The sequence below is a fragment of the Brachyhypopomus gauderio genome, unplaced genomic scaffold, assembly GCF_052324685.1.
Source record: "Brachyhypopomus gauderio isolate BG-103 unplaced genomic scaffold, BGAUD_0.2 sc75, whole genome shotgun sequence".
Lineage (NCBI taxonomy): Eukaryota > Metazoa > Chordata > Actinopteri > Gymnotiformes > Hypopomidae > Brachyhypopomus > Brachyhypopomus gauderio.
Genome location: NW_027506896.1, coordinates 35001 through 59255, shown reverse-complemented (window position 1 = coordinate 59255; position 24255 = coordinate 35001). Strand labels below are relative to the sequence as shown.

General features: G+C 45.2%; 1 protein-coding gene across 7 annotated transcripts in view; it reads left to right on the top strand.

Annotated features, from left to right (window-relative positions):
• The first annotated feature begins 51 nt into the window (after positions 1–51).
• Positions 52–24255, top strand: part of crocc2 (ciliary rootlet coiled-coil, rootletin family member 2) — a 55764-nt gene continuing 31560 nt past the window's right edge. For 3 of the 7 annotated variants that reach the window (XM_076990469.1, XM_076990466.1, XM_076990464.1), the window contains exons 1-14: positions 528–1064; positions 1148–1281; positions 15503–15670; positions 15895–15978; positions 16133–16239; positions 17220–17364; positions 18234–18340; positions 19022–19228; positions 20616–20712; positions 21137–21226; positions 21728–21889; positions 22339–22538; positions 22874–23056; positions 23798–23942. In XM_076990469.1, the coding sequence (XP_076846584.1) occupies positions 800–1064; positions 1148–1281; positions 15503–15670; positions 15895–15978; positions 16133–16239; positions 17220–17364; positions 18234–18340; positions 19022–19228; positions 20616–20712; positions 21137–21226; positions 21728–21889; positions 22339–22538; positions 22874–23056; positions 23798–23942 (2094 nt within the window). In that variant the 5' untranslated portion in view covers positions 528–799. Of the gene's footprint in view, positions 500–526; positions 1065–1147; positions 1282–15502; positions 15671–15894; positions 15979–16132; positions 16240–17219; positions 17365–18233; positions 18341–19021; positions 19229–20615; positions 20713–21136; positions 21227–21727; positions 21890–22338; positions 22539–22873; positions 23057–23797; positions 23943–24255 lie in introns of those variants that run through there. The other 4 variants (XM_076990468.1, XM_076990467.1, XM_076990470.1 and 1 more) reach the window with 4 other exon arrangements.

Genomic DNA, 24255 nt, shown 5'->3' with positions numbered 1-24255 from the left:
ACGCTAGTTGGTAGTTCTCTGCTAACGCAGGCCTCAAAACCGCGAGCTCTTGCGTCCTTGTAACTACGGAAACGGGAAAGCTGGCATTCTATTGCCCCGGCAACTGCCCGGGAGCGTCCCGTTTCCACAACAACCAGTGAGCGTCACCTCGAGCTCTGTTGTGATTGCAGTCTTTTACTAAAGTTTTGCTTGGCCTCATACTTGCAGTGGGCAAACGTTTTTTTGCTTGTTGTTAATTAACCACATGCAAAAAACATGCACCGCAATGCACCGCTGACCAGCAAACTGAAAACTTTTATTTGCTTTGACATCGGATTTGTAGCTAGTGAACTGCTCACCACCACTGGACTGCAACACACAATTCGCGCATTTTCATGATTTACGATACTGCACGTTTCACTGCGTGACTTGGTTTACTGTTGGAGCCAAAGTGCGTTTCCATATGAGTTCTCGGGGGGAGCGCGGGGAGCAGTGGCCGCGCCTGGAGGCAGTGATTCAGGTGCGTTCCCAACGAGTCATTCTATCTGGAGCAAACGTGAAGTTGATCGGTTTATGTAGCGTCGCTTGTTCGAAACAGCGTGTCTGATTGAAAGAGGAGAGAGCCCGATTTAATATTAACGAGTATCGAGATGTTTCAACAAATTAAGGTCGATCAGAAGGTCAGCTTAATTTCCATCCTGAAACTGAAGACAAGTAACGTGCACTGACCAAACAGGCTTGTTGAATTTCACTACACGTATTTTAGATATAGAATGAAACGGTGCATAAGTAAAACGACGTCTGCGCAAATGATTAGTTTATGTCACTAGACTGTTTAGTTATGACGGTTATAAGTCAAGTTCATCTAAATGACACGATGGAGTTACAAATGCACAGTGAGTATAATAGTGGGGCTCTCATCATACCGCCGATGATGCCACAGAAACTAGAGGAGTCGCTGCTAAGTCCCGACGCCGAGGAGAAGGCCCTGACGGTGCGCGGGGACCACGGGGACTCCGAGGACACGCCGGTTACTGCCCGCATCCGACAGATCATCACCCAAAACCTGACGGAGGAGTCTGCAGGTACACCCGTTAGTTGTGCAGTTAATCAGCGAGCACCTAATATCACGATCCGTATAACATCCATTCCTCTGACCTTCCCCTAGTGTCCGCTGGAGCTCCCGCTATTCTCGGTGATTGCGGCGCACAGGGAGAGGACCGCCGTCTGAAGGATCGCCTTTCACAGACGCGCGCGGACAGAGAGCAGCTGCTCAGTAAGCAGGCTGCGCTCACCAGCAGGGTAGGAACTCAAACGCACGTGTGCGCTCAGTGCGATCACCCCCAATTAGAAATGGGGGTAATTCGCTTTACGCAACTCATTGACACGGCCCCACGCACACGGTTTAACGCGTGTCATGGCTTCCACTGCAGAGGCGGCAGAATCGGAGCTCTCCACAAGTATGCTCCTATGTTTTCTGTTCTGTTCCCTCAGACTTAAAATGGTCCCTCCTCTTCCTGTAAACACCAGAGCAGCCCCTAATAATAATAAACTATCTGCATCTTTTTTTAACCTCTTAAGTCATCTCGCATTCCCACTGGGTTCAGTCAATTAATGCCACCCTGGTGGGTCCTACTTGTAAATTTGGCAACCGACAGGCCATTCTGTACCAAGAGCTACACCAGAAACACAGACAGTAAGCCTCCCTTATGTAGTCTGAGCAGAAAGTGTGTTTGTGTAACTCATGCTGTTGTATATAGTGTACCAGGTGGTGACGGTACTCCTGTTTGGAGACTGCAGGATCGCTGGAGGCAGGATTGTAGGTGCCTGTTAGCAACGGCTCCAGAATGGCTTGATCTTTCACATTAAAGCATGTTCACCTTGTTATAAATAGATATGGAGTCTTATTTCAGGATGTCACGAGTGAATTGCAGCCCGATGTGGGAGTGTCATCTACTTTTGCATGGAGTCATTTTCTTGTATCTCATTTCATTTACAAAAGAAAATAAACAAAACAAAACCAAAACATCAAAGCAGATGCAAAATTAGCAAGACAGTGCTCCCCAGTACTAGTCTACTTTCTAGTATCTAAATATATGTTTCATTCAGAAATGTTTGTTTAGGATGTATCATTATAATCACTGCATTTATTATGTTTGACTTATCTTAAAAAATAACTTCTTTTCAAGTGCTTCTATTGAAATATTTCAGAAAGGTTCATCCATGAATGAGGCCCATTGATTGAGAAGGAATTTCAGTATGAAACACTTCTCAGCAGGAACTGTGGTCAGTGGGCCTAATTTGGGCCTGATCTGATCCCTGAGGCAATAACTCTGGCACCATGCTTCAAAAACAATTCTTGAGCATGGCATCAATATATCTCCATCTGGTGTGAATAGAGGATTGCTGCAATGCTTTCGAGGGCTTCACTGCAGTTCACAACACACACACGACAATACACAATTACTGCAAGCTTGCTTTGGTAGTGTTCCCTGCTGATATACTCTGAATTTCAGGTAAAAGGTCAATTTAACCTCTTTATGAAAGGTTAGGACCACCTAGCATTTTTGTTTCATTTTCAGAGATTCGCTCGTAAAGATAATGGTTGTATTCTGCAACTCCTCTGGTGCATGCTGGGTGAAGTTCTCGTGACGGGGAGTTTAGAAAAGGTCTTCTGTCTAAGGTCAAATTCTTGTAGTGTTTAGATATGCTCAAGCTGTCAGCTGCCGAGTTTGGTGGGTTCCTTCAGCCCTGCTATCCAAGGGTGAGAATAGGGGGGCCCTCATTAATAGAGGCGTACCAAAGGAATTCCTCTTTTTTCTGTATGTGATGGAGGACAGACAGATGAGTATGCCATGTGCTCAGAGGGTAGCTCGGGGGAGCCAGGCACAGTGGTCCTTTGATGGAAAACAAGGAAGCGAGCACATGGCTCTGAAATGGAATATATGCACAGCAAACATCAGAGGCTCGTGGCTCCTTTGGAAAGGGGGAAGCCCGTTTCTCCATGAAGGAACTCAGAAGCAAGCAGCCGTGTGCAAACGAGCGATGTCACGTGGAGGGAAACAATCTTTATTTCTGTTTGAACTGACTTTGGCTTTGAGAAGCCTTCTCACATTCCCACAGGGATGAAGGTAAACTCAACAGGAGTAGGAATTTGTTGGATAGAATTTACTACTCTGTCATGTTCATGTTTCAGAGTCAAAAATAAACCAAGTAGTTTTGTCACAGGTCGTCATAGCTGTATTGTTTTTTTTTAGACACAGAGTCTGATTCAGGGTCTGATTCAGTGATTCCATCTCCATCTCCCTCTCTTTCTTTATCTCTCTCTCTCTCACACCACACACACACACACACACACACACACACGCACATACACACACACACAGACTCATCAGGGGGGGTCCTACGTCACCCTGGCTTACTGCCCGCCTGCTTTATTGATGGGGTTGAGGGGGGGTCACGGCTCCTTCTCTTGGGGCCGTGGAAGAAACAGTTCATTTTTCCCGGGCCACAAAGCTGCTGTTTGTGATAACAGTGGTCACTTTCTGCTGCCTAAGCGTTATGTTCTGACCCTGGAGCGTATTTTAGCATTTATGCTATAAATAAAACTTAATTGGTCTGGTGGGTATAAATAGACTGTTTATTTATTGGTTTATTTATTTATATTCTGAAGAGGCCAAAACAGGAGTTACACTGTGCTAGCAGATATCCCCCCATAACCTTTATCCACTGTATGAGCTTGACTTGACTTGACTATTATCCTAAGCTGCAAAATTCAGCTTCATGGCTCCAGCAACATTTATGGCATCTGTCCTGACCTGATGCCTCGTCCTTCCTCATGGCTGTTCTCTCCTCTCCCTCATCATCGAAGATCAGCTCACACTCTTCTGCCTGCTTCGTGGAACCCTTTCCCATTAACACACATTAGCAAAGACGTGCTCTGGAAAAAGGTTCGGTGCAGAACGTCTCTGGCAGCAATGTTGCCGATGTGGGTGTCTCGCTGTGTGCCGAGCTGTCTCAGCTTCCACTCCCGTGAGCTTTGCTCGGTGTGGCATGGCGCTCCCAGGAAAACTGCCATAGGGGTTTGGCCACACCTCCCAACCCTACTCCTTTGTTTTGGTCTTTATAGGGTCAAGTTCTCACTTGCCATGCAGAATGGATGAATGCGGCCAGTTGTAAGTGTTCAAAGTTCAGCCAGAGCATGAAGCTTTGGATCTCCAGACCTGAGTTCTGGTTCATCCATTCTTCTCTGTGAGGCTGATTGTACTTTAAAAGATGCATTTGTGACTATCCGGTCTACTTCTTGTGTCCATGATTTGTTTTGTTCCAACGCAATCAACATTTCTTTGTTATATTTTACTTAGTTTTTGTTAGTCCTTAAGTGTGTTTCAATCTTTCAGTGCAGACTTTATGAACCCATACTCACATGAAACATAGAGAAGCTCTGAAATGAAAGATCTTGAGATTGTCTCACACACTGAGATCTTGAGATTGTCACGGTCTCTCCAACTGAGATCTTGAGATTGTCACGTTGTCTCTCACTGAGATCTTGAGATTTTGTGGTCTCCGCGGACCTCTCCGGTCTGTCAGTGTATCCTCTCAGTGTAAGTTTCTGTTCTGGTTCTCATATACTTCTTTAGCGAGTGTAAACCATGCCTCCACCCACGCGGTTACAGTTAGAGGAGTGATCTGAAGGACGGAGCAACAGGTGGAGTAGTCGTGAAGAAACAGGAAGGTGACGGTGAAGTGGTGGAGTAAGCAGAATCCATTCATCCAGAGTTCTTATCCATTAATATTTATTTATATTAATATTTTTTAATATTTTTGGCTGTGCAGAGGTTCTTTATTTGTACTGGTGTTCTGTGTTATAAAAATGCTACCTCATACACTAATGTGAAAAGTTTGCATGCCATAGGTATTCTTGTCTGCACGCTGATCATAGCAACTCTGAAGACCTCGACCTTGCTGAAAATCTGGCCCTAGATCAGAAGCGGCAGAACAAGCAGGAGAAAAGAGAAGCTTGTATCAGTGTGGACTTCAGTTGGAACTGCACCCCCTCTAACTCCTCACTGAGAAGAACCCATGAAGCCCGATTGATTATGAATTGACACTTAGTTGACAATTGACACTTAGTTATTAAAACTGATCATCATACTGTGCAGTTTCACCATATTTTATGTGAGCCTCAAGATTAAATTTTATTGAGCCTGCAGTTGATATTTGTTCATGAACCTGCTATAAATAACTCTCTAAAATCATATAAATTTGTACAAGGATACGCTTAGTATGTGAAGATTATGCATTTGGGTAATCAACATGTGGATAGAGCACTCCATTTCATTCCTTCGTTCCTTCTCAAAGATTTTTAGGAGGTTTCAGGAGATTTCTAGAAGTTTTAGGAGGTTTTTACGAGGTTTCACTTTCTTGGACATTAAAGTCAACTTCCCAGTTTCATGTGCAGAATGGACCATGTGGTGTGTTTGTGGTGTTATGGGATGAATTGGTGTTTGTGGTGGAGTTTGGATGTCCGCGGCCTCGTTTGTGTCTTGCTAGTACTTTAGCTCCAAAGAGATGAATCAGTCTTAGCATGGCATATGGTAAAGTGTTTGTCTAATTGAAGCAGATCAGTGAACCAAGCGACCCCTTCCCCAGGTCTTTTGGGAGATTTTGGAGGCGCCCCACCTCATGAAAAACACAGGGGTGAAGGGAAACATTTGAGCAGCAGGTTTCACTCAGCAAGTCAACCTCTTCTTCTGGAAAAGTCACCATGATTTCTTGTGATCCTTTGAAATTGCCCTTGAACTGGGATACACTAATCAAATATCCTGGTTCAATCTGACCCAGTTTGAACCAGGATAAACCCTGACTCAGTTTGAAAAGCTGCATCATCTCAGAAGACTGGGGAACAAGTTGGAGTGAACTTTGACCTTTCTGTGTTGATCCTGGAGATCTGCCAAGACTGCATTTTCTCACGCTCCCCTGCTACGTCGGTGTTCGTGTGTTTGTGTGGGAGTGTGTCAGAAGTGTTAGATTGATCACATTGGTGTCTGTGTAACACAATTGCATGGTATATTTTAGAGCTTTTGGACCGAATATGCAAGAAACATTCCATTTTTATTTGTGAGTGACCTAAATGCAGTGTTTCATATGTGATAAAGTAGAGATGTTAATCAAATGGAGTACTTTACAAAACTAACAGTCACACAACTAGCCATACACCCTTAACCTTTAAGAATAATTGTCAAGCACAAGGGGGGGGGGGGGGGGGGGGCGGTGCTTCTTTTAAACCTCTGATGCAGTTTGTCAGCAAGGCTTTATATATTGTTCCAGAGTTTCAGACCAGTTGGTGCTGAGAGGATTCCCCCATCCCTAGGTGATGCTGATAAGGCGTGGCTTGTTGGGAGATGGGGGTCCTGATTCCTGGGTTTTGGCTCCTGGGTTTGGTTCTGCTGCCTGTTTCAGGCTACTGGGTTATGATCAGCTGGCTTGGGGGGTGTGCGTGCCGGCACTCCAGAGACTCACTCCAGAGAAGCACTCCAGAGACTCACTCCCCCAAGATGATCATGTCCAGAACAGTCACCAGGCTTAATGAAATGCTCCTCTGTAACTTTCTGTGCTTTTCTCAGTCCCAGTTAAGAGTAACTGCATTGTGTGCTGTGAAGGATGTAGAGGTAGTCAAAATTGCAGTGAAACACACAGAAGGTCCTTCACCAGTTGTGCAAGCAAAGTGGCCATCCAGTGTGTGTATGTGTATAAATATATATACACTACTCACAAAAAGTTATGGATATTTGGCTTTCGGGTGAAATTTATGGAGAACATAAAAAGTTCACGCTACAGTGATATCACACCATGAAAGTAGGGCATTTAAGTAGAAGCATGCAAAAATGATTTCCCCATTTCAAACTATTTCTCATGCTGTTCACTTATCGTCATGCACCCCACTCTTCTTGAAGGGCCCTCAGGTCATTGAGGTTCTGGGGTACAGAGTTATGAACTTCTACAAGGTGACTCAGCTGATCCTGTAGGTTTTCTATGGGATTCAGGTTTGGAGAAAGTGCAGGCCGCTCCATTTGAGGTTCCCCAGTCTCCAGCAGCCGTTCCCTAATGATGTGACCTCGATGAGTTGGGGTGTTGTCATCTATGAAGATGAAATTAGGCCTGTGTTGTTCATGCAGAGGCACAATGACTGGATAAATTATATTATTTAAGTAATATTGGCTTGTCACTGTACTATTCACAAAGCATAGGGTAGTTCTGTATTGATTAAACACAGCTGTCCACACTGTGTACCTCCACCACCAAAGGCCTGTCTGGTGACAATAGGAACAGTCATGGTCTGGTGGTTAGGGAACCAGTCTTGTGACTGGAGTGTCGTGGGTTCGATTCCCAAGCCTGAGGCCATGACTGATGTCCCCTTGAGCGAGGCATCTAACCCCAACTGTTCCCCGGGCCAGGACTGCCCACAGCTCTGGGCACGTGTGCACCACAGCCCCCTAGTGATCACTAGTGTGTGTGTGTGAACATCTTTTCCAACTCTTCTCTCAGCCCTTGGTATACTTCTAGCTTTGTGTGTTTCATAATGATGTTGTTGTCACTCAGGAACGCTACATCTATTACTACACCCATCACTACATCCATCACTACATCTATCACTACATCCATCACTACATCTATCACTACATCCATCACTACATCCATCACTACATCCATCACTACATCTGTTACTATATTCATCACTACATCCATCACTACATCCATCACTACATCTGTTACTACATCCATCACTACATCCATCACTACATCCATCACTACATCTATCACTATATCCATTACTACATCTATCACTACATCCATCACTACATCCATCACTACATCTATCACTACATCTATCACTACATCCATCACTACATCCATCACTACATCTATCACTATATCCATCACTACATCCATCACTACATCTATCACTACATCTATCACTACATCCATCACTACATCTATCACTACATCCATCACTACATCCATCACTACATCCATCACTACATCTGTTACTACATTCATCACTACATCCATCACTACATCCATCACTACATCTGTTACTACATCCATCACTACATCCATCACTACATCCATCACTACAACCATCACTACATCTATCACTATATCCATTACTACATCTATCACTACATCCATCACTACATCTATCACTACATCTATCACTACATCCATCACTACATCCATCACTACATCCATCACTATATCCATCACTACATCCATCACTACATCTATCACTACATCTATCACTATATCCATCACTATATCCATCACTACATCCATCACTACATCTATCACTACATCCATCACTACATCTATCACTACATCCATCACTACATCCATCACTACATCTATCACTACATCTATCACTACATCTATCACTATATCCATCACTATATCCATCACTACATCCATCACTACATCAATCACTACATCCATCACTACATCTATCACTATATCCATCACTACATCTATCACTACATCCATCACTACATCCATCACTACATCTATCACTACATCTATCACTACATCTATCACTATATCCATCACTACATCCATCACTACATCCATCACTACATCCATCACTACATCCATCACTACATCTATCACTACATCTGTTACTACATCTATCACTACATCTGTTACTACATTCATCACTACATCCATCACTACATCTATCACTACATCCATCACTACATCCATCACTACATCTATCACTGCATCTATTACTACACCCATCACTACATCCATCACTACATCTATCACTACATCCATCACTACATCCATCACTACATCTATCACTACATCCATCACTACATCTATCACTACATCTATCACTACATCTATCACTACACCCATCACTACATCTATTACTACATCTATCACTACATCCATCACTACATCCATCACTACATCTGTTACTACATTCATCACTACATCCATCACTACATCTATCACTACATCCATCACTACATCCATCACTACATCTATCACTACATCCATCACTACATCTATCACTACATCCATCACTACATCCATCACTACATCCATCACTACATCCATCACTACATATATCACTACATCTGTTACTACATTCATCACTACATCCATCACTACATCCATCACTACATCTGTTACTACATCCATCACTACATCCATCACTACATCCATCACTACATCTATCACTATATCCATCACTACATCTATCACTACATCCATCACTACATCCATCACTACATCCATCACTACATCCATCACTACATCTATCACTATATCCATCACTACATCTTTCACTACCTCTATCATTACCTCTATCACTACATCCATCCCTACATCTATCACTACATCTATCACTACATCTATCGCTACATCTATCACTACATCCATCACTACATCCATCACTAGATCCTGGTGTAGTAGATCCTGGTGAGGTAGATTTTGGAGTGGGAGATCCTGGTGATCCTTGCTTGCACAGGTTCACTAAGCACATACAATATATATATATTAGGTGGGACGCGATAAAAAAAATATCGAATTAATTACAAACTTTGTAATTAATTAATCGAAATTAATCGCATTTCAGTATTTAACATGAAATATTAATTTAAGTTTGAATGATGAATAAATCAATGAACATAATCAAACTTCAACATCTTGTTTATTTTCCCACCAGTCTACTACACAGTCCAATAGATGAGTGCAGAAAACAGAGCAAACAGTTTTCAGAACACTGGAAATTCTGACCAAAAATGTTGTTTAATTTTGGGAGTTTTGCTCAGGATATTGGAAGAATAAGAAGAACTGAAGTAAATCAGTTGTTTTTAATGTTTTTAATACCATTTTAGATGGTAGACTTTCTTTCATTTCCCAGGCCTCTGCCACATGCATCTCCATAGTGCCTAGAAGTACCAAATGACTGGATCTTCCATTCAACATCTATATAATATGAGCTGTCACACCAAGATAATTCTTGTTGCTAACAGAGGTCCAGTGATCCCCAGTCAGAGCCACATTTGTGGCGCTCTTCACACGCTCACATGCCATACATCTGATTTCTCACGCTGAAAAAAAATCTCGTTTATTTATCTCTGATCTACATCTATGATTCAATGAGTTAGTAGTTCGCCAAACACTGGCGATCGATCAATCGCGATATAATACTTAATTTGTGTCAATTTTACACCCCCATCCCCCCGCAAACAATTTACACATTTGTGTGTGTGTGTGTGTGTGTGTGTGTGTATATATGTGTGTAGGTGTGTGTGTGTGTACTCTGCTCAGGTATGTTGATGTGCATTGTGCAATCCCAGTCAGTGATGCTTCAAAACAGCTTTTATAGTCCTCTTGGCCTCTCTTAGTTGAGTGCCTCTCACTGTGGGACTTTGAAAGAAAGGGGTGGTGTGTGTGTGTGTGTGTGTGTGTGTGTGTGTGTGTGTGTGTGTGTGTGTGTGTGTGTGTGTGTGTGTGTGTGTGTGTGTGTGTGTGTGTGTGTGTGTGTGTGTGTGTGTGTGTGTGTGTTTGTGTGTGTCTGTGCATACATGTGTGTATGTGCATGTGTGTGTGTGCATTGTATGTCTTGTATGTCTACTCCAGCTGTGTTTGGGAATCTGACAGATAGTTCACTGCATTAATTCCCTTTATTAAGGCTCTGAGTCTTGGCCAAGGCAGACAAAAACACTCCCAGCTGTAACCCTTCACACACCGGCATCTTATGACACACCGTGGCCATCTCTGTTACATCTGCCCAGCCTTTTAAAATCATGTATCTTTTCATCTGTTCCTAGGAAAGTTTTACTTTGCCAAATTTTTTTGACCACCTGCTTTGAATGTAATAATACAATTTTGAGTATTAAGGTAGCCTTTGAGTTTCACAGAGCTGCAAAAATGCAGCCTAGATAAGATATAGATGTCCAGATGGTTGTGAGAAGTCGACATGCCACACACCTTTGAGTGCAGAAGGATACATTTAGCAAACCTGAACTGAAGCACTAGAGGAGAGGAATTCAACTCACAGTACTCCAGTGCCCGGTCCTCACAGTACTCCAGGGCCAGGTCCTCACATTACTCCAGGGCCAGGTCCTCACATTACTCCAGGGCCAGGTCCTCACATTACTCCAGGGTCAGGTCCTCACATTACTCCAGGGCCAGGTCCTCACATTACTCCAGGGTCAGGTCTTCACATTACTCCAGGGACAGGTCCTCACAGTATTCCAGGGCCAGGTCCTCACATTACTCCAGGGCCAGGTCCTCACATTACTCCAGGGCCAGGTCCTCACATTACTCCAGGGACAGGTCCTCACATTACTCCAGGGTCAGGTCTTCACATTACTCCAGGGCCAGGTCCTCACAGTATTCCAGGGCCAGGTCCTCACATTACTCCAGGGCCAGGTCCTCACATTACTCCAGGGACAGGTCCTCACATTACTCCAGGGACAGGTCCTCACAGTATTCCAGGGCCCACCAGTTAACTCAACTACAAGTAATTACAAAATCCAAGAACAGATTTGTATCCAAGGTGCAGATTTTAATGCCACTGCAGTAAAGCCACCACCATCAGGTGACGTCTGCCCTCCTGCTTTCTGTATGTAATCCGTTCCTCATCAGCACTGCCCAGCTCACACTGCCCAGACTGTCAGCTGAGAGCATCCCTTTGCCCACTGGCACCTCTGCACTGTAATCCAGTGTAATCCAGTGTAATTGCAGTGAGATGGGACTGGTCCCCTCGCTGCCCTCTGGCCCTCTCTCACATAGCTCAGGGCTGGAACTGTTGGACATGGAAAACAGACATGATGCTAAACATATTTGTTCTCGTATTAGTAGGTCATTCCAGAACACGGCTCTTCTGAACACAGGGAGGCTGAGCAGAAATAATGTGGTAGTGCGTTCTGGCCCTCTGGCAGAGAGATTTCAGGGGCGCGGAGGACTTTTCTCTCGCTGGTTATTGGCAGCTGAATCAAAGAACTGTTGCTCCTTGATGTATTCTGGAATATTTATCAAATGAGACAATGCAAGGAGTGGCACAAATCATAAATATTAAGTAATATAAAAATGCTAACACAAAACACATTTGAGAGGGCAGTGCAGGATTTCTCCCTTCCTAAAAGTGAAGAAGGATCCAGGGAATAGATACTAACGGAGAGAAGGCAGATGAAACCATATGGCAATATGAAACACGCCTATGAAGGATCTCACAGCATGGGTTGCATGTTGTCCATTAGCTGTTGTAAAAGGATGAGTGGACAGCCTCAAATCACAGGCCCTCATTTGGAACAGGTTGTGTCCCAAATGCACACTTAAACATTTTTCCCCAGAAAAAGGTTTGTGTGTGTATGTTAGGGACAGTGTTATTGTTTTTTGTTTGGGAGTCTGTGCGTGTGTGTGTGTGTGTGTGACTGTGTTTCACATGATTCTAGGACATGGACAGAGGACTGACTTCTAGAGCCCTGATGTACCCTGCTAGGAGTTCATGAATGGTATTGGAGTAGTGAGTGTTGCATTCATGTGTGTCAGACACAGCAATGCTGCTGGAGTTTTGACACATGTGTCTGTGTCACTGCTGATCATTGATGAAGTATTGGAGGGTGACAAATGTATTGTATCTAACTATAAACCCACAAATTGAATTAATACGTGTTTTTTTATAAAGTGGGTAATATGTAGAGGTGGTTACTTTGCACTAGCACAACTTTTTGAATGGTTTTGAATGATCTTAAGCATGGATTTAAACAACTTTCTGTACTTGTACCACATGCTATGTGTGTAATGCAGCTGTAATCCTCAACAAATGATCAAAGGTTCGATCGTGATCTGCCAATGCACATCATGGTCTGACGTGTTCTGTGCTTTTCATCTTGACAACAAAAGACGTTTCATGTGTGATCGGTGATGACGTTTTAAACCTGAGCTCTACCCACAAGACATGACGGAGCGATCTGAGCGGCCTCTGAACGTGGACCCCTCACCCCCACCTCTACCCCCACCCCCAACCCCACCCATGAGCTCAGTGGACAAGCGCCAAGCCAGTGGCAGCAGACTGGCTGGGATAAGAGAAACTTGCCTCGGTCCCCTCTAGCAGCAGGGATTAAATAACACCATGGATGTCATTGCATCATTCGTCATTGCTGTGTATAGAGTGAGTTGTTTTCTGGTTCATGGAGTCCACTCATGCTTTATTAGATACTGGTGGGAATTTGGTCCATAACTGGAGTTGCATCCTCCCATGAATTATCACTCGGGCAGGTCTGAGGTCACATAAAGGTCACCGACCTCCCTTGACACACGAAAGTTGCTATTTGTTATAAAAGTTGAGAACAAGAGGATCCCACCATAGCTGAGCACAAGAGTCCTGCATCTTCTCATGGTGTTTAACAATATCTATAAAGTTTAAGACATAAATTACATTGTCCATTTTCCATTTTTATACACACATATATATACTGGCAAACTAAACACTTATTAACACTTAGTAGCTTGTTTCTAGTTTCCGTTGCATTTGCAAAACATCTCATGAAAACATTTTACCTACTGTTCTTCTCACATGGAGTAGTCCTCTCCATCTTATTACCAATGGTGGATTCATGCTTGCTTTTTGGATAAAAACAGACTTCTTGCTCAAAGGTGATCTATGCACTCTGCCATCTTGCTACTACAGTTCTCTTCTGTTGTGTGCTGTGCCATCTCCACCATGAAATAACACAAAGATTTCCCGAAGCACAAATCAGAACAGGTCTGGTTCCTCATCGGTGGACATGGGGTTAGGAGGGTCTGAGTCAAATGACCAAGTGTCCAGAAGTACAGAGTGAGAAGGAAGATCACATGCTTTTAAAACACCTCAGTGTAGTTGTGCGTTCGCCGTAATGGCCTTGCAGGACAGTTAGACGGTGTCTTTGCAAAGAAGCTGAACACCACTGCTTAGAAACAAAACCCACTTTCATTTTTACTGGTGCTTAAAGTTGGTTTGGACCAGAGCAGTTCAGGAGCCTTTCACCCCACACAGCTCTAAAAAGCTGTAATAAAAACAGAGAGTGTGCGACTGGGCCATTTATTTTATGTTGTTCAATCAAACAAACCCAGTTGCTTTTCTGTGCGTTGTAGCAGAAAAACTGCCAATAACTATGCCAAAATAGTTGCAGAGACACATAATCGATAGTGTTGCACACAGCTGTTTCCAGAGGAGCTTTTAAACACAGCTGTTCTCTCTCTCTCTCTTGTTCTTTCTCTTATTCTCTCTTTTGTCCTCCACCCATGTTTTTCACTCCCTTCTTCCTCTCAAAAAGCTGTCACCTTAACAACGAACTCTTAAACAGGCCTGCTGTTCCCTCGTGAGCCGTGAACCCTCAATCCGCCCAACGCTGGGTGCAACTTCGCACGTCTTTGTAGTGTATGAAGTAAAAACCCTCCGAGCGCCTGTTTGAAAATATTTTATTGAGGTTTGCGAAGCCCTTGGCGCCGATCAGGAACAGAGGACTGTTGTCCAAGCCTCTTACTGCAGTACAGCACATGGTGAGGCTGGGTGGCACGGGAGACCTCTGTCAGTGCAAGTGATATTAGTTGTGTGTGTGTGTGTGTGTGTGTGTGCGTGCGTGTGTGAGTGTTTGTGTGTGTGTGTGTGTGTGTGCGTGCGTGTGTGTGTGTGTGTGAGTGTTTGTGTGTGTATGTGTGCGTGTGTGTGTGCATGTGTTTGTGAGTGTGACCATGGACGTGTATGTTTAATGTAAGGATACATAAGTCTCCACCAATAGTCTCTCACTCACTCGCTCTCTCTCTCTCTCTCTCTCTCTCTCTCTCTCTCTCTCTCCCTCCTGTCTCACTTTGTTTTAGCCAGCTGGGCCAGCATGTTGATGTGTTTGAGGGAACATGTGGTTTGTGTTACTGGGGACTGGTTGTCTGGCACCAGGCTGGGTTGGGCTGAGGGGGGAAGAGACGGAGGAGATCTGGGGTTGGGGGGTTAAGGGACACTGGGGCTGAAGACCCAGCCCTTAAGCATGGATGTCAGGGTAGAAACCAGGGCTGTGTCTGAAGTGTGTCAACTCTTCTGTGTCCTCTGCCTTGTCTCCTCTCCACACTGGTCAAGCCATCACACTATCCAAATAAACCGACGGGCCAGTGCACATCGTGTTCGTGGGTTCACAAGTGTTTTTGTTTGCTGCGTATATGTGTTGGGTGTGTGTATATGTGTTGGGTGTCTATTTTTCATTTCTTTTATTGGTCATGTTTATCAGACGAAGGAAACATACCTGGTATTTATTATGTGCTCTGCCAGGCTGTACTTGGATCATTTCAGGGTCAGGGGTCATCAGTTTGTGTTGTGGTCTGTGTATATACACAGGTGTGTGTATTCGTATGTGCATGTACACTTTGTGCATCCTGATGTCTGTATCTGTGTGTGTGTGTGTATGTGTGTGTGTGTGTGTGTGTGTGTGTGTGTGTGTGTGTGTGTGTGTGTGTGTGTGTGTGTGTGTGTGCACAGCTGGAGCAAATGCTAGCCCTACAGTCTGGGGACTCGGATCAGGAGAGTGTGTGTGCAGGTGAGCTACAGAGGCTTCGGGAGGACAGCAAGACCTATCGTGTCAAGCTGCAGGCCTTTCAGGACAGCCAGCACCGCCAGGCCCAGCTGGTACACAAACTACAAGCCAAGGTGTGTCTGCCTGTCCCTGCCACTGGACAGCTGTCCCTGTCCCTGCTCCTACCCCTACTCATGTCCCTACCCCTGTCCCTGTCCCTGTCCCTACCCCTGTCCCTGTCCCTGCTCCTGCTCCTGGACGGGTGTTCATGCATCCTCGGGGTACAGATATATATGCTGTTGTGTTCTGTTGTGTTGAGATTCCAGTCATAGGTGTGTCTCTTGTGATGAATCTGCAGGTACTTCAGTATAAGACGAGATGTGGAGATCTGGAACAGCACGTTCTGGAGAAAACCTCAGAGTTGGAGAAACTACGCCTTTCGGTTTGTATCACAAAAAAATGTAATGGTGCTCCAGATGCAGAGTTAGGCAGTTCTTGCAGACTAAGCCATTGTTTATGTGTGTGTGTGTGTGTGTGTGTGTGTGTGTGTGTGTGTGTGTGTGCGTGTGTGTGTGTGCGCGCGCGCGTGTGTGTAGCTGCAGTCTCACCTGGACTCCTCAGCTCATCAACTCCAGTGCTCAGAGCAGGAACACAGGTTGGATGCCCAAAGCAAACTTGCTCTACTGGAGGAGGAACGGCAGAGGTTGGAAAATACAGAGAGCGAGAGCGAGAGAGCGAGAGCGAGAGAGCGAGAGAGCGAGAGAGAGAGAGAGAGAGAGAGAGAGAGAGAGAGAGAGAGAGAGAGAGAGAGAGAGAGAGAGAGAGAGAGAATGGAGAAATGAGAAAGAGATGGCAGCCATCTCTGGGAGCTGTCCAAATCAACTGGCCAGAAAGTGAGTAAAAAGTTTGAAGCCATCATGCAGTTGTAAATTTAGGAAAACGAGTGAGAAGTTTCTCAGAGATTTTTTCTTGTTTTCTTCCTCTTTCTCTTCAAAGCGTGAGCACTGTTTCCGAGCAGAATCACGGCATTTGTACTCCTCTGTCCCATCAGGCAAGAGGCTTTAGTCGGAGAACAAAGGAGAACTCAGCATCCAGTTTGTCAGGCTCAGTTCTGGCAGCGTGCGGTAAAATCGGTTCCCCCTGTAGCAGACCGACCTAAGCTCTCCACCCCTGAATTTAGAGGGTTGTCAGTTACTCTGCTGCATTTTTTAATGAAGGTTCAGTAAACGTTTATTCATCCATCCATCCATCCACCCATGGCACACCCAGCCTTGTCTGCCTTACTGCTCCTTTTTGAGGCCCCACATGTCCTACTGCACAGGGATCAATGGGAATCAGCTACTGGTGCATGATATGAAACTGACCTCCATTAGCTCAATATTCTCTCTTTCTCCATCTCTCCGTTCTCCTCCTCTCCCCCATGCTACCCCAGAATGCCATTTCTCACAGCTTGGTGTAGCCCACCAAGGTTGACGTAAGTGAGGCGAGTGAATCTGCTAACCCCTCCATAAGTGTTGCTGGCACACTGGGTACGAGGCAGGACTTTACGAGCTCATGTAGGAGTGAAGTAGACAGTTGCTCCGGGGTTGCAGGAGCAGAGCGACGAGCGTGATGGAGTGGGGTCTTAACAGGTGGGGGTGGTGGCCCAGGTCACATGTTGAAATGGACCCATGTGTTCCCCAGGTGCTCCAGTCTCAGCAAGGTCAACGCCCTCCTGCGAGAGCAGCTGGAGCAGACCAACGAAGCCAACCAGGCCCTTAGAGAGAGTCTGCACAAAGCACAGGAGGATGTGGAGAGGAGAGACACACGGCTGAAGAGAGAGCAGGAGGTGAGAGATGGAGAAAGATAGAGAGAGCGAGGGAGAGAGAGAGGGAGATGGATAGAGAGGACAAGAATGGCTAGGAAAAAGAGGGAGAGATGGAAAGAGAACGGAAAGGAAGGATTTGCTCTGTTTTTTTTTTTTTTATCCAAATCTATAGTTCAAGGAAAATCGTTCCTCAATCCAACCCAATGGAACTCGGTTCTGGAACTTACGGAATTCTGCCCAGGTCCCTGTTTTTTTTTTGTCTGGACACTGTCTTTGTTTTAAATCATTGTTGTGATTTTCTCAGCTGTTGTTTCCTGTGAAAACATTCCAGTCATTTGGAGAGAGAGAGAGGGAGAGAAAGAGAGAGAGGGAAAGAAAGAGAGAAAATGAAAATACATTGCAGCGAGCAAACATCTGGCAAGATTAAGGTTAAGGAGTCCATGTTGCATTCAGCCACATACAGTCAGGAAGAGTATATTTTATTATACACGTGTGTGCTTGTGGGTGGAGGGTGTGCATATGTGCATGTGTGTCTAAGTGAGTGACGGTGGAAGAAAGAAAGGAATAAAGTGACAGAAAGAGAGAGAAAGTGTGTGTGTGTGTGTGTGTGTGTGCCTGTGCATATCTGCATTTACATATGAGTGTATGTTCACATGTGCAAGTATGCACTTAAGAATTTGTTCCTTTATATAAATTCACCCACATGATTTATCACAGGATATTGGCATGGGGGCTGTGGCACTGTAGCTTAAGCCCGACCTATTTCTGGTTCCTTCATGACTTCCAGTATTAAATCTGCTGACCATATGATGATTTCTCAACAAACCCTTCTACTCTTCCTGTCCACTAAGCCCCAGTGACACCCCTGTGGTTCCTCTACCCACCCCCAGATAAGCGCCTCCAGGTTGTACCGTGAGCAGGCACGAGTGCGATCCCTTTGGCGCCAGGCTGCCTGTCTGCGCAACTCCTTTACCCAGCTCCGGGCCTTTACTGACAGGTGAGTGTTGTGACCTGTGAGCCTGTAGCCAGTCCTGTGCACCTCTCCTAAACCCAGCCGAGGGTCAAAGTTGAGGGGTCGGTGGGGTTGAAAGGGTTTGCACGGCCCGTATCTCCTGGTGTGTGTTGGGTCCTCTGGGGAGGATTGAAGGTTGGAGTGCCTCATGGGTCACTGCTGGGCCATTTCTCAGAGCAGATCTGCCTGAAAAACTTGGCCTGTGTTGTACATTTGTTGAGTAATTTGCCGTAATGCGGATTACTCAACACGCAGCTAAGAAGGTTCAAGGTCTCACTCAAACACAAGACTGTTCAAAGAGCTCGGTCCCTTTTAATGATATAGAACCTAATGGCTTTGACCATCTGGCTCTCCTCAGCTAAAACATGATTTCCTGACCTCAGAATGCACTGAACTCTACAGCTGTCTACACACTATCTATAGTAATTTAAGGTCAAGGGTACCCAGCCCCAGTTCTGGAGGACTGGATTACACCAGTACAAATTGGTCATTTCCCTGCAGCTCAGCAGTTTGTTTTTAGATTATGTAGGTATGTTTAAAGCAAAGAAATCACCAAGCTGCCCTCTACTCCAGTCCTCCTGGACAATGGTTGGCACTCCGTCTTAAGGAGACATAACTGACCTTGTACTCAAACTTCCATGTGACTGTGCATCTCTGTGATTGCAGGAGTCTGTCCGACATGCGCGGGGAGTGTGTGGCTGCTAGCCGGCAGCTGCACCAGGCCTGCTTGAACCTGGAGATAGCTGTAGGTGAGCAGAGCGCCACCTCTGGCCTGGAGCTCTCAGTGCTGGAGAGGCAGCTCAGAGAGAAACTGAGAGAAGCCATGAATGTCCAAAGTCGCTTCGATGCGGAGAAGGTGGAACTCAACTCCAGGTCTGGATGGACATACATTAACCATAATGCTCATGAGCTTTTCACCTAGATTTATGATTAGGGGCATAACAATGTCGTACCTTTGCTACAGTCTTGTTTTCGTCACACTCTGATGAAAAAGTTTCCAAATCACCAATAATGTTTAATTACTGCTGTTCTGATCTTTAAAACTCAAATATATCCTGGACGGCTCTCTGAACATTGTCCTGAGTGTTCACACATAATGTGGATTGCCTTAGGCACGATCCAGCTGCGTGACTGGCCGAAGGAAGAGAGAAAGAGAGAAAGAGAGAGAAAGAGAGAAACTGGATTCCTTCCCTTTTTAGTGAGCAGTTGAGCAGTATCCAGTTCATCCTGAAATGACTCTTTCATGTTCCGTGTTACTGCCCTTGTTTGATGGGTTCTTCTGGGGCCGGCTCCCTGGGACCAGCAGAGCAGAGCTCGGATCCTTTGATGAATTTAGTCATTACACCTCTGCTCTCTCAGATCTTTTAATCAGTGACAGTTGTACAATAGGGAGAGCAGGGATCACTCTCCTCTGTGACATATGACCCTTTTACTGATTGTAATTGCGGGGGGAGGAGGGTCTCGGGATGGATGATGATCAGACGTCAGCTCTACAGGGACGCATAAATGCTCTGTATTTTCACCTCCGCTTAACACATGCAGACAGAGAAACCATCTGCACAAGTCGGCCTTACACCACTGCAGAAATCTGCCATTGCATGCGCCTTCCCAGTAAAATGTCACACTGACATCATTAAGCATTCAGTCCAAATCTCTGACGAATCTCTGAGGGTATCAAGATATCTATTGCTTAACAAGCACAGAGCAATGTCTATGCCTTCAGGGTCCGGTTGTCTTTATCATAGCTCTGTACTTGTCCAGGTCTTTGGTAGTAGTATCTGTAGTGGGTTTATAAGGCTACATTACACCTACATAGCGTTTCATGTCAACTGACTTAAACATACATAAACATTTATAAAGGTTTATTACAACAAGCATAATCTATTCTACAACCTGGTTTTGTCAATTCTGCAAGTTTGTTTTGGACATTAGGATGTATTATGACATATGAAAGAAATTACATAGTACATTGTGACAACTGACTTCACAGTTCAGCATTTTTTAAATTTAGCTGTTGGTTAAAGGTAATAAAGGTGAGCTCTGCAGAAAGCAGAAAGTATCTTATGCATAATATAAGTCATGGTATGAAGGGCCCATGTAGGTATTGTGTAACCTCTCTAAACAGTACCTTTCAGTAAAATGTTACCTGCTACACTACAAACGTATTAAGAATTACTGGTTGCATGAATGTGTCTGTGTGTCTATATGTGGGTTTGTGGGTGTTTCTGTACATTTTTTCCATATCTAAATGTCTTTGCAGGATTCTGGAACTTGCAGACCTGGTAAAACGTCTCAGAGCCGAGAATATTGAGAAAGACAAGAGGCAGGAGGCTTCGCAGGACAGTCTGGACAGGATGGTGAGACCGTGGGGAGTTTGGCTAGATGAGATGTGTGGTTCAGAGGGGAGCTGTAGTGTGTGCACCCCACTGGCATGATGATGAAGTCCATCGCTTCTTCTATGACTCCTGTCTGGAGACTGTGAAGTGTCAGGGCTGCTCTAGAGGTCCAGAAATACTCATCTCTCACCTGAATGCTTCCCCTGACTGGATTTTAAAATTAGCATTTTGTTTATCATCATCATCATCATCATCATCATCATCATCATCATCATCATCATCATCATCATCATCATCATCATCATCATCATAACAATTCTAATAATAATTCTATTTCAATTCATAATAATAATAATAATAAAAATAATACTTATGATTGTTGTTGTTGCTGTTGTTTTTATAACAGCAGTAATAACTGTTGTTGTTAAACTTTGTTAAATTTCAGGAACTGAGTTTGGCCGAGGAGAAAACTGAAAAGGCGTCACTGCGCAGTGAGATTAGCAGACTACAGCAGATTCTCCACACAATCCAGCAGGTCAAACATACACAACCGCAGGAACCATTAGCCTTGTTAAAGCATGTGGCAGATTTAGACCTGGAGCAGTCATGAATGGGAATGATAAGATAAAATATCTCTGTCTATCCTCTCTCTTTCTCTCTCTCTGTCTCTCTCTTTCTCTCTCTCTCTCTCTTTCTGTCTCTTTTCTCTCTCTCTCTCTCTCTTTCTGCCTCTTTCTCTCTCCCTCTCTTTCTGCCTCTTTCTCTCTCCCTCTCTTTCTCTGTCTTTCTCTCTCTCCCTCTCTCTCTTTCTGTCTCTTTCTCTCTCTTTCTCCCTCTCTCTCCCTCTCTCTCTCTCTCTCTCCCTCTCTCCCTCTCTCTCTCTCTCTCTCCCTCTCTCTCTTTCTCCCTCTCCCCCCCCCCCCCTCTCTCTCTCTCTCCCTCTCTCTCTCCCTCTCTCTCTTTCTCCCTCTCCCCCCCCCTCTCTCTCTCTCTCTCCCTCTCTCCCTCTCTCCCTCTCTCTCTCTCTACTCTACAGAGTGTGCATGAGGATGGAGACGCCAGTAGCTCAGAGGGTCAGGAAGAAGAGATGGCTGCCCGTCAACTCTCAGTCTCCTGTGGGCCTCACACCTCCTCTCAGTGTGAGAATACTCTAATCGCTGTGCGGAGAGCTCTGACCCATCGACAGAAACAAACTCGGGTCAGTGATACTGGCCCAGTCATACTGGCGCAGTCATACTTGGAGCTGTCAGATAGCTTGACGTGAATGTTGCAGTGTAATTACACTATAATGAGGCACAGTAGGAACAAAGAAGGAAAGAAACACTGACAAAGTACATGAACTCTTTTGTTTTGATTGCGGAACACAAAAACGTTAGTCCAGATCATCACTGTTTAGCACGGAGAACAAAGTTCCCAGCATTGTGCTGAGCTGTCAGATTTATTCCATACCAACAGTTTTTGATTAATGTCATTAACGTATGTCATGGGCATGGTGTAATTACAGTGGCTTTGCATGTGTGAGGACATTGACCTCTGATAAGTGAAGCAGTTGCTGGTTGAGTATTTAGTTCTGTGAAGTATGTTAATGTCTCTGCTGTACATTGTGATATTTTTGAGAGCTTGATTTAATGAACGTGTTTGCTTTAGGAGCTTGAGCTGCGTTGCGGGACCATGCAGGACCAGGCAGCTACCCTGTGGGACCAGCTGCTGCAGGAAGAGGCTGGACGCAAGCAGCTGGAGAACAAGGTCCAGCAGCTGGAGCAGGAGATCCAGCAGGCCCAGTGGGCCGGGGAGGAAAGCAGTCGGGAAGCCCAGAGATGGCGCGCTTCGCTGGGCATCGTCACCAGGTCCACTTCCCCTCCGAACACCTGCTGGCTAGCCTGTTCTTTCTTAAGAACCATGAATAAATGAGAAGAACAGGAAGTGCTTTAGAGTGATCCGTGCAACCTGCTGGAGTGTTTAGGGGTGTTTCTGGAGGGGGTTGATGACACTCTCCCTCTCCTCAGACTCATATTCATCCCCAGCATCCTGTTTTCAGCTCGTCTGAAACACCATCTTGAAGCACCATGCATCTCCTTCACCAGTCTCCTACACCTATCATCCAGCCCTCCCACTCTCTCTCTCTCTCTCTCTCTCTCTCTCTCTCTCTCTCTCTCTCTCTCCTTCTTTCTCACACCTCTAGAGAGAAGGATGAGCTGGAGAAGCAAGTATCTACCCTGCGCAGCCAATTGGACGGTGAGCGTGTGGAGGCGGAGCGTCTGCGGACTGCTGCCCAAGATGTCCAGAGGCAGAGGGACCTCCTCCGCCAGCAGCGGGAGGACCTGGAGAGGCAGCTGGCCCGTGAGCGTGCGGAGGCTGACAGGGGGTGAGCCATTGCGTGAGCCAGGCTGTAACCATCACCTCAACGCCCTCAACCCCGCCCCCCCCCCCCCCCCCACACACACACACCCCCAGCAAGACCCCCCCCCCCCCACACCCACGCAAGCTCCACCCCTCCTCCGGCCCTCTGTTTGTTTACAGTCAGTATCACTAACACATGTTTTCCTCAACATGACCTTGCACAAAGCCAAGACTTTGTGTTGTTGTTTGCAAATTCCACTGAAGAGGAAGATGCTTTGTTTTCACCAGTCCTTTGGCAATGACCTTAGTTTGGTATTTTGTGACTTTTCGGGATTCTTGTTTCAGTGACACAGTTCAGTGGGTTCTTGAGGGTTTGTGCTCTGTAGGAAGTACAAGTCACAATGTTTATGAAGGAGATGTGACCTCTGACCTCTACACTGTTTCCCTCTTGCCTAGAGGAAGGAAAATTGATTCAAGCGGTGTTTACACACCCCTTTTCTAGTTTGTGTTTCTCTGAGTGCAATAGTTAATGTGAGTGTGAGTGTGTGTGTGTGTGTGTGCGTGTGTGCGTGTGTGCGTGTGTGCGTGTGTGTGTGTGTGTGTGTGTGTGTGTGTGTGTGTGTGTGTGTGTGTGTGTGAATGTTTGTTAGTGTTTGAGTGTTTGTCTATGTTTACACATGGGCTTTCTCTCACATTCTATTCCTGTATATGCAGTTGTGTGCTAATTTGTGTGTTTGTGTGTGTGTGTGTGTGTGTGGACATATAGGCAGTGGACTATTGAACAAATGGAGACTAAACATTCCGAAGTGCGTAAAGAGTTGGTGTGTGTAAAAGAGGCCCTGAACCAGCTCACACTACAGAAGGAGTTAGTAGAAGATGAGAAGGGTAGCCTAGCCCAGGCTCTCTGTAAGGTACACACACACACACACAAACACACACAGGTGTGCACACACACACGCGCACACATGCTTACTGACTTACTCACCTCCTCACTAACTCAAGGGCATTATCCACACTGCCACATGTTCTTACTTTACACCAGAACTGTTCTCACCTGTATCCTCCTGCCATGAAATACACTCTGGCCACAGTCGTAAAACTGTGTTTATGCAGATTTTTATGCATTATTTATCCACTAAGTAAATAATGTTGTTTTTTTTTTTTTTTTTTCCTGTCAAATTTCCAGCTCCATTGCTGAATTACTGGAAATAGTGTTTACTCTGA